Genomic DNA, 14,493 nt, shown 5'->3' with positions numbered 1-14,493 from the left:
TAGATACGTATATATATTTAGTGCCTACTAATTGTGAGATCAAGGGCTAATGTGAGGGCTAAAGCTCCTGAGCCTGTGTTCTTACCCTGTCAGCTGAATGACATGGACAGGGTCTGCAGAAGGACCGGTATATCAGCAGAAAGGCTAAAATGATTCTAAAGGAAAGAAACCTTCAGGCTATTGTGAAGGCTACCATTTAAAACAAATTACAGGAAATAATGTATGTTAGTGATTATGCACGGATGTCTAATAAACTAGCGTTGTAGCTGTTAGAGAGTTACAGGGTAGTGTTAACTCGTTATCCCTGGACCCTGGACTTAGATCCTGGTTCTACCATTGACCAGTAGTGTGGTTCTTGGGAAAATGACTTAACATTCCTCTCTGTTTCCTCATCTGTAAAATAGAGGTGATAATAATAATCTTAATATGAAAATGTAAGCTGGGTGGTGCCTAGTGCATAATAGGTGCTCTATAAATGTTCATTTTAACTATTATGATTATTTTGAAATTGAGAATCACTCTAGCAACCTGGAGAGCACTTTCTGCATTCCTCACATCTATACTGTGGAGGTGGAGATAAATGTAAATCATAAGCTTTCACATTTTGGGAAGAGATTTTGCTTCTAGCCAGATGGAAATCTTCTAAACTTTGAGGAATAATAATTTAATTCCCTCAGCAAATAATTAAATGTTCTGGTAAAATGTTCTCTAGGGAGAAATAAAGATCATAGAAGGGAAAATACTAATAGTAAATGTTTAGATGTCCTAGCTTAAAAGTTACTCACGGCCAGGCATGGTGACTTATGCCTGTAATCCCAGCACATTGAGAGGCCGAGGTGGGCAGATAACCTGAGGTCAGGAGTTTGAGACCAGCCTGGCTGACATGGTGAAACCCCGTCTCTACTAAAAATACAAAAATTAGCCGGGCATGGTGGTAGTCTCCTGTAATCCCAGCTACTCAGGAAGCTGAGGCAGGAGAATCACTTGAACCAGGAGGTTGAGGTTGCAGTGAGCCAAGATCATGCCATTGTACTCTAGCCTGGGTGACAAACCAAGACACCAAATCAAAAAAAAAAAAAAAAAAAGTTGGTCAGGCACGGGCTCATGCCTGTAATCCCAGCACTTTGGGAGGCCTAGGTGGGCAGATCACTTAAGGTTGGGAGTTCGAGACCAGCCTGACCAACATGGAGAAACCCTGTCTCTACTAAAAATACAAAACTAGTTGGGTGTGGTGGTGCATGCGTGTAATCCCAGCTACTCAGGAGGCTGAGGTAGGAGAATCGCTTGAACTCCAGAGGTGAAGGTTGTGGTGAGCCGAGACTGCACCACTGCACTCCAGTCTGGGCAAGAAGAGCGAAACTCCATCTTAAAAAAAAGTTATTCATTAAGCACCTTATTATGACAATGCATTTTATAGAAAGAACCAACATTTTTGAGAAATGGCTGATGGAGTCATTCCTTGGTTGAATTTCTCCTGGGTGCAGGGCAGTGTCCTGGATTGAAGTGATAGAGGGAAGAGTGGGAAACACATAGCCTATGACTTCAGGAAGTGGCGGGGCCGCATACACCCAAGGCACTGTCTGAGTTACAGAAATATTTTTGTGTAATGTTGGAAGATAAAGATCTACACAGATACCTCACCATGCATGAAAGAACCATGAGTTGCGTACTAGATGAAAACATGTGGTCACACCTTTGGTTACATACCAGGATCAAATTTCTCTCTGAACACTTAAGAATTAACTTCTAAGATGCTGGCTAGGGTCAGAGCTACCTCTTTGTCACAGCACATTCCTGAGGAGGCTGTGAGCATAAATTTGCCTCTTTGTCCCCCTCCTATGTGGCGATTATGCTCTAAGAGCATTTAGTTGGGGAGCAGATAGTTCAGTATGTGAAGTCCATCCCTGGGGAAGCATGATTCTCTGACCCACTTAAAATTCATTTGACATAGAAGAAAGGCCTATGCTCAGGTTTCAGATGGTAAATGGCTGCAAAATGATGCAAAAACCAAACAAAAACAAGAACCAGAATCAAAAGAATCTGCCTCGCAAGAAAAAGAGTCATTCAATAAGGAGTTAGAGATGATAATACCAAACAGATATCACTGCCGGTAAAAATGGATCCCCATTGACTTGCTGAATTAATTACTGACGTCTCAGTGCTGGTATTCACAGCCAGCCACATCTCTTCATGTACCTGTCAAGCCTTGTCTCCAATGCTTAGGTCAAGCCGGACCAGCTGGCCTCTGTGCCTTTGCTGGTGCTGGTTCCTCTACCTCAAATGCTTTTCCCGTTTGTGCTCGTTGCCACTTACCAAAGTCCTATCTGTCCTCCCAGGCGGTGGACACGCCCTCTTTTCCACCATGGAATATCTACTGCTGTTGGCTGCAGCCATCTACTCCATGGAGGCACTTGCTGTACGCTGCTTCCCTGATGGTTGTTGGTATCCTCAATGCCCTGCTGGGATTGTGGGGAGGGATCTTTTTTGTACCCCAGTGCCACATACAGAATTGCACAGAGGAGGACTTAAAGAGTGAAGTGGATTTGTTGAAGTGAAAACATCTTTTCATCCCAAATACAACAGGCTCTTCTTAAAGTGTTGTATGAAACAAAACCATAGCTGTAAAGATGGAAGATAAATAGACCCCATATCCTAAAAACACCATAAACAGAGGCATAAATAGATGATAAGGTTTATGATAAATGAAAAAGAGAAAGCCTTACTACTGTCTTCAGAAGACATTCCAGTGAATTTTAACAGCTGGCATTTCATATGGTAGTCTTTGTTTGGTTCCATTTGCTATATGGATAAGAAAATTACTTAAAAGTTTTAAAAAAAACAAACACCTTTTTTTTTTCCAGGGCCAGTTCTGTGACTATTGCAATTCTGAGGACCCCAGGAAATCACATCCTGTCACCAATGCCATTGATGGATCTGAACGTTGGTGGCAAAGCCCTCCCCTGTCCTCAGGCACACAGTACAACAGAATCAACCTCACCTTGGATCTGGGTCAGGTGAGCTACGCTTTCAATTGGAATGGGAACATGAGTTTGGATCACTGTTTCTATGGAGATTTCTGATATAACAATTATTGTGAAAAACAAACTTCAATTTTAATCCCCTAATCATTGTTAAACCTGTTACATTAATATTTGCTTCGCTTAAAACCCAGAGCAGGCCAGGCACGGTGGCTCATGCCTTTAATCCCAGCACTTTGGGAGGCCGAAGCAGGTGGATCACTTGAGGTCAGGAGTTTGAGACCAGCCTGACCAATATGGTGAAACCCCGTCTCTATTAAAAATACGAAAATTAGCTGGGTGTGGTGGTGCATGCCTGTAATCCCAGCTACTTGGGAGTCTGAGGCAGGAGAATCACTTGAACCTGAAAGGTGGGGGTTGCAGTGAGCCGAGATTGTGCCATGGCACTCCAGCCTGGGCAACAAGAGCGAAACTCCATCTCAAACACTAAACAAAACCCACAACAGTGCCTGGCAGCGTGCAGATAGATCCCTATCCCCGTCTAGTAAATGAATTTTAAAAATAGTTGTAAATAGTTTCATTGGCAAAGACATTTTTATTATTGTTTTAAATGATGGTAAAAGATACACAACATACAGTTTGTCACCCTAACCATTTTTAAGCACATGGTTCAGTGGCATTGTGTACATTGACATCGTTGTGCAAGCATTACCTTCATCCATCTCCAGACCCCTTTTCATCTTGCAAAACTGAAACTCTGTACCCATTAAACAGCAACTCCCCAGTCCCCTCTCCCCTGCCCCTCACAGCCAACATTCTACTTCTCTTCCCATGAATTGACAACTCTAGGAAGCTCATATAAATGGAATCATATAATATTTGTCTTTTTGTGACTGGCTTATTTAACTTGGCATGATGTTTTTAAGGTGTTGGAAACATCAGGGTAAGTGAAAGAAGGTAGGCATAAAAGACTGTCTTATATGATTCCATTTATATGGAATGTCCTGATAGGCAAATTTGTATAGAGAAAAGTAGCTTAGTGGCTGCCTAGGGCTTAGGGTTTTGGAGGAAATTGGGGAGTGATTACTAATAGGTATGTTTTTGGAGAGAGGGTGATGAAAATGTTCTAAAATTGTGATGATGGTTGGACAACTTTGTGAATACGCCAAAGATCAATGGCATGTACACTTTATATGGGTGAACTGTATGGTATGTGAATTGTATCTCAATAAAACTGTTTCAAAAAAAAAATGATTCCACCAGGTGCAGTGGCTCATGCCTGTAATCCCAGCACTTTGGCAGGCCAAAGCAGGTGGATCACCAGGTCAGAAGATTGAGACCATCCTGACCAACATGGTGAAACCTCATCTCTAATAAAAAATACAAAAATTAGCTGGGCGTGGTCATGCGCACCTGAATCCCAGCCACTCAGGAGGTTGAGGCAGGAGAATCACTTGAACCAGGAAGTCAGGAGGTTGCAGGGAGCCGAGATCGTGCCATTGCACTCTAGCCTGGTGACAGAGTGAGACTCCGTCTCAAAAAAAAAAAAAAAAAAAAAAAAAAAAATTCATAGAAAGAGAATGTTTCAAGAAAAAAAAAAAGGAGGGAAAAAAGAACTGTGTCAAACACCATTGATAAGCCAAATAACAAAAGACACAACTGACCAGTAAGTGACCATTGCGTTTGCCAATGTGGAGGCCACTGGTGACTTTGATAAGACAGAATTGAAAAGCTAACTGTAGGGGATTAAGAGAGAATGTGAGAGGAATTGAAACGCCTGATACAGAAATCAATTTTGAACACTTTTGCTATAATGGGGCAAAAAGAAATGGAGGAGAATCATGGAAAAGCCAGGTCAAGAGAAGATTTCTTTGTTTATGATGGGAAAGATAGCAATATCCTTGTGTGCTTGTGTGCAGATGGTAACGTAAACAGGAGGAAGAAGACTGCTGCTGCTATTACCTGACTGTGTTAGGTTAATACTAATACTAAAACGAATGCTAACACTAATGTTAATGTTTACACTATTTTTGCTGGGAACGGTTAAGCATAGAGTACAGTTCATATAAGAAATACTACTTGAAAGAAATAAAAAGGGAAATGTTTCCCATAGCATAGAAATTGAATGATACTGAGATTTCTCAGGATGAATGTGTTATTTTCATTTTGATTGGGCATAGTTTTGTGACAGAAGGACTTTCAACCTCTTTAGCCCATGTGTTGTGCTAAATTAGACCTCTCCTGAGAATAGTTTCACCATTAATTTGTATCTGCAGGAATTCGCAGAGAGCCTTCATGGTTTAAAAGACTCTATAAGCCAACTTTCAACTACAAATTAGTCTTATCCCTCTGATACCTAATCTCTGGCATTCAATCAGTAGCTTCTGACATAACTAACCAGGAATTACCTCCTATCTCTCTCTTTTATTTATTTTTTTTTTTTTGAGACTGGGTCTCAATCTATCACTCAGGCTGGAGTGCAGTGGTGTGATCTCGGCTCACTGCAACCTCTGCCTCCCAGGCTCAAGTGATTCTCATGCCTCAGCCTCCTGAGTAGCTGGGGTTACAGGCATGTGCCACCATGCCTGGCTAATTTTTTTCATTTTTAGTAGAGATGGGGTTTCGTCATTTCGCCCAGATTGGTTTCAAATTCCTGAGCTCAGGCAATCCACCCACTTCAGCCTCCCAAAGGACTAATATTACAGGCATGAGCCACCATGCCTGGCCTATATAACTTATTTAACTGAGGATTTTTGTAGTTAACAGGGAATTTTAATCCATCAAAATGGCCCATACTGAACTTACCCATGTCTGCTGAACTTGTTCTTTTTTCTTTAGAATTTTTTTTAAAAACCAACTTTTAAAGCTCCCTTTTGATATACTGAAAAATTCCCTAATTAAGACAATTAAGAAAACATCAACATAGGAACAGTTCAGTACTTTGCTGGTTGCTGACAAACATGAGTCATGGCATGCATATTCATGAGGCCTGTGTGTCCACCCACCTGCTCTGAGAAGCAGCTGAGAGTGTGGCTTCTGGAGTCAGCCTGGCTCAGTTTGTCCTGATTGCTCAGCTCACTTGCTATGTGGCCTGAACAAATATATTTATCTGCTCCCTGCCTCAGTTTCCTTATTTATACAATGAGATAATTGTGCATACTTCATAGGATTGTTAAGAGTTCTAAATGAGTTAATTGCTTCATTTAAAACCTCTTTAGGGCAGTAGTATTTTTTATTTAGTAAAATAAAGTGAACTTTAATAAACTCTCATTAAAAAGAACAGACTGATCACTTTTGTGCCTCTAGAAAACACTACGTATGATAGTGTAGAAAATACTCTAAAAAAGTCTAGGAACGGGAAAAGCACAGTTAGTTATGTCAGACTGAAGACATTTCTTTCCTCTTCTGTGTTGGAGCATGACATGTTTTAACAAGCATGTTGTGTCTTGTAAGATTCCTATTTTTTGCCCCATTGGTAAGATCTGTGTTTTCTTCCTTTTGCTGGAATTAACTATGAGAATGTCACTGAGAGGTTAGATTTCATAAGTTCATAGTAACATTAAGACCTTAGAGGCAGAGAAGTGGGAATTTTGATGCATGGTTGAGAAATAAAATACAGATCATAAACTTGTCATTATAAAATCACTTCTTTTTACCTATTAAGAACTCAAATTTGATTTTGATGTGCTGTAGTCAATTTGACAGCTTATACTGTTGTAAGGGTCATGTTTTTCTTTGTCTTCTTTTACTCTAGTTGGTGTTTTTCATTGTTTTTTTTTGGCCAACAAGTTTGAGAAATAAAAGCATTACCTTCAGCATTTGATTTTTTTTTTTTTTTTTTTTTTGAGACAGAGCCTCACTCTGTCACCCAGGCTGGAGAGCCGTGGTGCAACCTCAGCTCACTGCAATCTTCGCCTCCTGGGTTCAAGCCATTCTCTTGCCTTAGACTCACAAATAGTTGGGATTACAGGTACCCACCACCACGCCTGGCTAATTTTTTTTTTTTTTTTTAAGTAGAGGCAGGGTTTCGCCATGTCGGCCATGCTGCTCTCAAACTCCTGATCTCAGGTGATCTGCTCACCTCAGCCTCCCAAAGTGCTGGGATTACAGGTGTGAGTCACCATGCCCAGCCCCCGGACTTGATCTTAAAGGACAGTTTCCCCTTAAAAGGTGGTAAATGTAGGACAGTTCTGTGATTCGCTAGAGGCATTGTACTTTCTGGGGTTGTTCAAGTTCGTTTGATTATACATTATGCAATAGTTTCAGGCTGTAGAATAAGAACACGGTATCTTTCAGGAAGCTTTCGTATCGTCTGCTCAGATATAGTGAGTTCATTTTTACATTTAAAGCATGTGGATATCCAGTTTTTAAGAGGAGACTCTTTGGAATCCAGGAACCTTTGCTCTTCCTGGACTCCTGGTGGGGCATGGGCTCTGGAGATCTCTCCCGTGAGATAGGAAGGTGTAGCGATGGGATCTATAGACACACCTGTACTTCCTCCAGAAGCCAGACTCCACAGCTCTACTCTATGGGCTCCCTATTTTCACCCTCCTGCTCCCTCCCCAGGGTGAGGTATAGGGAAAAACACGAGGAGGTGGGTGTGGAGGGGGTTCCTATGGTCCCTGACTTCAGCCCCCGCAGAGCAAGCCTAACTCATTGTGTTCCAGAGAATAGCAACAAAATTATCTGGAGAAAAATTTTGAGGATTCTATGCAATATGTAATGTTCCCAAGAATATTATTTTGTTATTGTAACCTGTTAGTAGTAAAAATAAACAAAGACAATCCCCACCCCCAACGCCAAGCCCTGAAAAGATGGAATGTTGGCTTCAGAGAATGGAGGTGTGAGGAGAGAAGGTGACATTGCCCTACTCTGCAGGGCCGCAGGGGAGTGAGGCCTGGAGACAGCAGATGTGGCTGCAGGAGCAGAGCTGCTGAGATGGTCCTCTGGGCCTTGCAGAGGCAAAGGCTGTGATGCCATGGCTTCCTGATCCCCTGCTGAGTGACAGTGCAGATGGACAGTTCCCACCCCTGTTCCCTTGTCCCATCTCAAGGGCCTGCATCTGACTCTGCTTCCTGCCTGAAGGTTCTTTCTGGGGCCACAGGAGCTTCTAAAAGCTGGGTGTAGGGCAGCCTACAAGCCCAGCATTTAATGCCCCTAGGGGCAATCCTCATCTCAAGAGGGATGGAAGTTGGTGGGAAAATACTGCATTTCCCTGCCTCTCAATGGGCCAGTTCTAAAGTGCCTTCTACATGATTCCTCGGAGTGTCCCTGGTGGGATGGAGCCTTGGTTGGGTTGCCTCTGATGGCAACCTACTCATTAACACATTGATTTTTGGCTTTTCTCCCTCTCTTAAGTCCCTCTCTCCCCTAGTTTGTGCTTCTTGAGGTCAACTCTTAAATAAACTACCTCTACTCAAGTCTTTGCCTGAGGGCTTCAGAGAGGACCCAAACTAAGACAGAAGAAAGAGAGCCCAGATGGGCATAGTGATTCATACCTGCAGTCCCAACTACTCAGGAGGCAGAGGCACAAGGATCATTTGAGCCCAGGAGTTTAAATCCAGCCTGGGCAATGCAGTAAGATCCCATCTCTAAATAAATAAATAAACAAAAAGGAAAGGAAGCCTAGACTGAGACCCTGAAACCCCCTGCAGGTGTTAACACAAGCAAATACTATAAAACTGTTATTTAAAATGCAAGAAATAGAAAATTTAGAAATTGTTTCTAAAGTCCCAGATTAAGTGTAATAGGGGAAACAGCATTATATATTTTAAGGAAAATGTTAATAAATCACAGGAGAAATGCCCCATTATTCTACCTTTCTGATTTTTCATGAATTTATCACAGATAGTCAACTCCTCAGGGGCCAGATGCAAATACAAGAACCAATCACCTGAGAGTGAATTTAGTATGTAGTTGCCTTCTAGAATCATTTTTTTTTTTTGCTGATTCTCTTCAACTTTTATGAGACTTTGGCGGATGAATCCAAAACATTCTTTGTAGCTGACTCAGATGTGGAGGGAGGCCTGGGCTTGTTTCTGATTATTCTTGGGCCTGAGGACTTTGGAGATTAACTTGGCTCTACAGATGGTTGGCTGATGAGGTCACTAAGGAAGGTGACTCAGCTGGGTCCCTGGGTGGACATAGCCCATCCAGAAAGTGGATGGCTCTTGGTTTTGACCCAGTCTTTCTGGATTCCTGAGGAATTGTATAGACTATAAGCTTCAGGAGCCCAGGGACTAGCTCTTCTTTTGTTCATTGCATTCTTCTGTTCACTACATGATGTTTTGCTCCCAATATCTTGCCCGGTGTTTAGCATACAATAGTTGTTTAATAAATATTTGCTGAATCAATATAGAATGAACCAAGGATGACCCAGCATCAGCCTGAACTTTCCCAGGGTAGAGTAGTAATGGAAACATATCGCTGTGAGACCAAATCTCTGGGTGAGAGTGGAAGAGTTTTAGCTCTGTAATTAATTATGGTTGGTTCCATTTATGACATTTGAGTCTCTTCACAACATTCTAAGAGTATTTTGTAGCTATAACAAAATTAGAAAATACAGAAGATTATATTTAGAACAATTTTTGCTGTTAACAAATGTGTTATTAATGAACAGCATCATGAGGCACAGTCCATGAAGTCAAACAATTCATTAGTGGGTAGAAAAACAGGTGCCAATAAAATCCTCTGGGGGACTGGGGATGCAATTTATCCTTTAGTAACTTAAAAGTGTTAATTTGCCTTTGAAGTGCCTTTGAAGTAGTTTATACATTAGAAAGAATCTGAAAATTGGGCATTTTCTTTTAATACATGAAAAACCCAGTCTGGGTGCGGTGTCTCATGTCCGTTATCCCAGCACTTTGGGAGGCCAAGGTGGGAGGATTGCTTGAGGCCAGGAGTTCAAGATCAGCCAGGGCAACATAATGAGACCCTATCTCTGATAAAAAAATAAAATAATTAGCCAGGCATGGTGGTACGCACTTGTAGTCCCAGCAACTCAGGAGGCTGAGGTGGGAGGACTGCTTGAGCCCAGGAGTTGGAGGCTGCAGTGAGCTGTGATTGCACCAGTGAACTTCAGCCTGGGCAACAGAGTGAGACCCTGCCTCTATAAAAAAAAATGCCTCTTTTTTTTCCCTCTCTTCTCTATACACACATTCTATTGGTTCTGTTTCTCTGGAGAACGCTGACTAATACAGTGCCTAAATACAATGGAGGTACATTTCTCATCATGTCCAAACACAGCCGATCCTGGTTAAGCAGTTCCCCTCCAGACAGTGGTTCAAGGATGTAAACTCCTTCCATAATTGAGTGCCATTTTCAACACGTGGGTTCCCAAGGTTGCCCCGTGGATCATCTTTACTCCTGCCAGCCCAAATGAGAAAAGAACATGGAAGATTCTGTGTGAGAGGTTTGTGTGGGCAAGACCAGGAGTCGCATATCAGCTCAGTAGTTTGATATTGACCGTGGTGGGAGCATTTACATTACGGAAATCAGCAAATGTTACGGATCAGGGCAGCTCCTTTCCAAGAGCCAGTTTACCGGCACCCCTCTCGATCTCTTCCACATCCCTCCACTTCCCTCTCCCTCTCCACTCACCATTTAGTAAGCTCATTATGTCTTGTGCCGTAATATCTCTGGAGTGTGGCTCCTCCTCCCCCTTGATACTGCACTATCGCAGTGGAGCCCGTGGCAGCTCTCCCCGTGATTAGTCCACCAATCTCCTGACTGATTTCCCAGCATCCGCTCTCAGCTCCCCTTGTTTTAGAGTCAGCCTGAGAGGAACAGAATCCATAGTGGTGAGGTGAGAAAGATTAGAAACAATCAGGTTGGCAGTCTTGCAAGGGTCTACCTGCCAATCAATCTTCTCATGACTACCAGGGCAAAACAAAGATTTCAGTGTGTTGTTCTCCCTGACTAGTATCCTTTAGTGGTTTTCTATTACTTTTGGAATAAAGTCCAAGTTTCTTAACATGGCACGTACGCTCCTTCAGTCTAGCCCCTAGATTTTTTGCCAGCCTCATCTTAAATGGCACTTTCTCCTGCAAGCCCTATGCTATGTCAGCAGGGACCTAACTGTAATTCCCTAAATAGTCCATGACATTTCCTGCCTCTGGGCCTTATTTTGATGCTATTCATGGTTCTTGGAATTCCTTCCCACCGTGCCTGGTCTGGCTACCTTCTCTCCAAGATAACTCAAGTATTGCCTGCTGGAAGCCCTTCCTGGCTGCCCGCTTCCCTCTGAGCTGTTTCTGTTTACTCAGAGGCACTTGCTATGCTGTGCTGTAAAGGCTGAAACACCTTGCGTCCTTAAGTTCAGGGGCTGTGTGTACATATTTTTTTTGTATCCATGGGGCTTAAAAGTCCTGGAATATACTGTGTCCTCCACAAAGATGGAATTATATGAAAATGTGAATTCCAATACTGTTGTTTTCCTATTATTCCACTGGATTATATGTCTTGCTATAATCATGGACAGCTCTGCTCTCTTTTAAGCTAACATTTACGTTTGTTGGTTTTCATAAGACTAGCACCACAAATATAACAGACATAACAGAAAATGAATCATAGATGTTTCCTTCCAAAACACTCAGTAGGCTGTAGGCAGTCAACATAAATCCAAGAAATAGGAACAAGGATAAAAACTGTACTAGGGAGCAGCAACACTAGGAAACAAAACACTCTCTTCTGGAATGTTCTCTCACTCTCTACAGTTAGAAGTTAAGATGATAAAATGATAAATGGAGGTCACTGTGAGGCAACTTTGGGTCAAGACACAATTATGACTGGCATTTGCTTCTTCCCAGGATTAAGGCTATTATAAAGTCATCAGATGGATCTTTCTCATCACGAAGGGTGAAAACCAGAGTTTGGCATCACATGGGAAGGGGCATCCTGTGGGCTGGGGAGAGGAATCTGAGCAGGTAGCCTGTGAGCTGCTGAACCAGCCCGCCTCTTATGGGTTTCTTGTATAACTCGACAGCAAATATGCAGATGAGGTTCATTCCTGGGAGTTCTCACTCATTCCTGGGAGTGAGAACTCCCAGGACCATAGCTCATGCTGATGAGAGAAAAATAAGCAGTACAATGCCCCTGGTGCCTTTTAGAAAAGGTTAAATCCCATTTCTCTGAGGGTTGTCCATGCAGTTAAGAAGACAGAAGGAAGATGGCATGCTGTGGCATTGGCGGTGCATGGACTAGGAATGAAGGGTCCAGGTTGCTGTGCCAACCTTTGGTTATGTGTGGGTGGTCAGGACAGGAGAGTGACCCAGGCACAGAACTGCAGCAGGCTGGTGTCAGGGTATCCAGGGTCTAATGTTAGGCTTGGGAGGTGGGGAGGACTCTGCTTATGGCCAGGGACTCCTGTGAGTGTATGTGAATATTCTTTAACCATTGTTTACATATCATCTATGATATGGAATTTTATTATTATTATTATTATAACCTAGAGAAGTTGTCATTGATGCTCTTGCTCTCCCTTGTAACGAGCTTAGGCTGCTTTATCTCTTCTGAGGGAGTGAAGTATCTATAAACACATTCATAAGAGAGTTCTGGGAACTCAGTACTGATGTTACTTCCCAGAATATTTGCATTTAAAAAAAATTGCTATCTTTGACATGAAACTACTACTCCAAATTTATCCTAAGGAATTCATGAGATAAATGCTCAAATGTCTGATGCAAGATATTCACCAAAGCATTATTTATAATAGCATCCAGTAGGAAACAATCTCATGTCCAATGAAAGGGATTCAGTTAATGGATTAACAGGTACCACATGGTGCCATAGAATCGTCTTTATTGACCCAACATGTGTCTGTGCTAAATGGCGAAGATCAAAACTATATGTAAACTAGCTAGATGGTATGGAATGATCACATTTAGTAGGAAAAAATAATGTGCCTATATAAGCAAAGAACAAAGTCAGGAAAGAGATACTTTAACATGCTAAGAGTGCTTCTCGCTGGATGGTGAGATCATCGGTGATTTTTACTTTCTTCTGTAAATCTCACAGTATATATCAGCTTGCTGGCTCTGGATTTTTACCTGGGTAAACATCTCACTCCACAGCTTCCTAGCTGTGTGTAACTGGATGGTCTAACTAATGTCTCGGGGTCAGTGTCTTCACCTGAAATATAGGGATAAAATCTAGTACCAACCTAGGAGGGTTCCTGTGAGAAATTAATCAGATAATATAAAAAAAGCTCTCATAATAGTGTCTTACATGCTGTAAGAACTCAATCCATGTTACCTATACTATCTGTATTTTTAAAACATATTTATTTCTATAGGTTATTGGGGAACAGGTGGTGTTTGGTTACATGAGTAAGTTCTATAGTCGTGATTTGTGAGATTTTGGTGCACCCATCACCCAAGCAGTATACACTGCCCCCAATTTGTAGCCTTTTATCCCTCATCCACCTCCCAACCTTTCACCCGAGTCCCCAAAGCCCATTGTGTCATTCTTATGTCTTTGCATCCTCATAGCTTAGCTGCCACATATGTGTGAGAACATACAATGTTTGCTTTTCCAGTCCCGAGTTACCTCACTTAGAATAATAGCCTCCAATCCCATCCTGGTTGCTGCAAATGCTATTAATTCATTCCTTTTTATGGCTGAGTAGTATTCCATGGTAGATTATCTATCTATCTGTCTGTGTGTCTGTCTGTCTATCTGTATTTTCTACAATGAGCATGTATTACTTTTAGAATTAGAAAAACAATAAAGCTGTTTTCTCTTTGGAGAAAATAAAAGGGTTCTATAGAAGAGGACAAAAGGAACAATGATTTTGGGTAGGGTCTGAGTTATCAGTAAAAAATCTTCCTTGGAGTTCTTCTGATGTCCTCCGTCTCCCCAGTATGAACTATTTTCTGATGTCCTCCATGTCCTCTCTCGCTCCCCGCCGCCCCATCCCCCTGATATGAGCTTCTTCTGACTGTTTTGTCTCCGAATGAGGCTGGCCTGCCAGAGATCTTTCAATGCCAACAGAATCAGAAAAATACTCAGTAAATGGAAATTGACTGTTTAAAAAGAGCATATTTCATTCCTTAGCTAATCTTGAAAACCATTTTACATGCTTCTTCCCTTGTGAAACTTTTCCAATTTCAAGCACATTTGGGTTCTAAATCATGGCCATTTTCCTATTACTATTAATGGCAAGCATATATAAGGAAAAACTGATTTTCATGAATTCTTCATGACAATTCATGGAAGCTTGAGTTAAATGTGGCGTCTCAGGGGAGTTGCTGTGCCTGGCACCTCCTCTCCTCTGCCTCTGTCCTCAGGGCACCTGCCCAGCCCCCACAGAGCCCCTGCGCCTACTCATAGCCACGACCCTGCAGCCTTCCTGCACCACCACATGGTCTTCCTTCACTCTCTCCTTCCTGATGCCTCTTTTTTCTCTATTCCTGTTTCTGTGATTCTCTCCTCTTTCTTTTTTACTTTCTACTCCCATTGCATTTCCTTCCTTTAGGAAAAAACAAGAACAAATCAAGCCACCTTTTCTAAGTATAAC

General features: G+C 42.1%; 1 protein-coding gene across 1 annotated transcript in view; it reads left to right on the top strand.

Annotated features, from left to right (window-relative positions):
- Nucleotides 1–14,493, top strand: part of LOC105712113 (laminin subunit alpha-3-like) — an 84,823-nt gene that overhangs the window by 19,061 nt on the left and 51,269 nt on the right. Inside the window, exon 2 of the mRNA XM_012445051.3 lies at nucleotides 2,862–3,014. Coding sequence (XP_012300474.3) covers nucleotides 2,862–3,014 — 153 coding nt within the window. The remainder of the gene's footprint in view (nucleotides 1–2,861; nucleotides 3,015–14,493) is intronic.

The sequence above is a fragment of the Aotus nancymaae genome, unplaced genomic scaffold (genome assembly GCF_030222135.1).
Source record: "Aotus nancymaae isolate 86718 unplaced genomic scaffold, 86718_ANA_hifiasm-v0.15.2.pri h1tg000020l, whole genome shotgun sequence".
Lineage (NCBI taxonomy): Eukaryota > Metazoa > Chordata > Mammalia > Primates > Aotidae > Aotus > Aotus nancymaae.
This window is presented reverse-complemented; position numbering and strand designations above follow the sequence as displayed.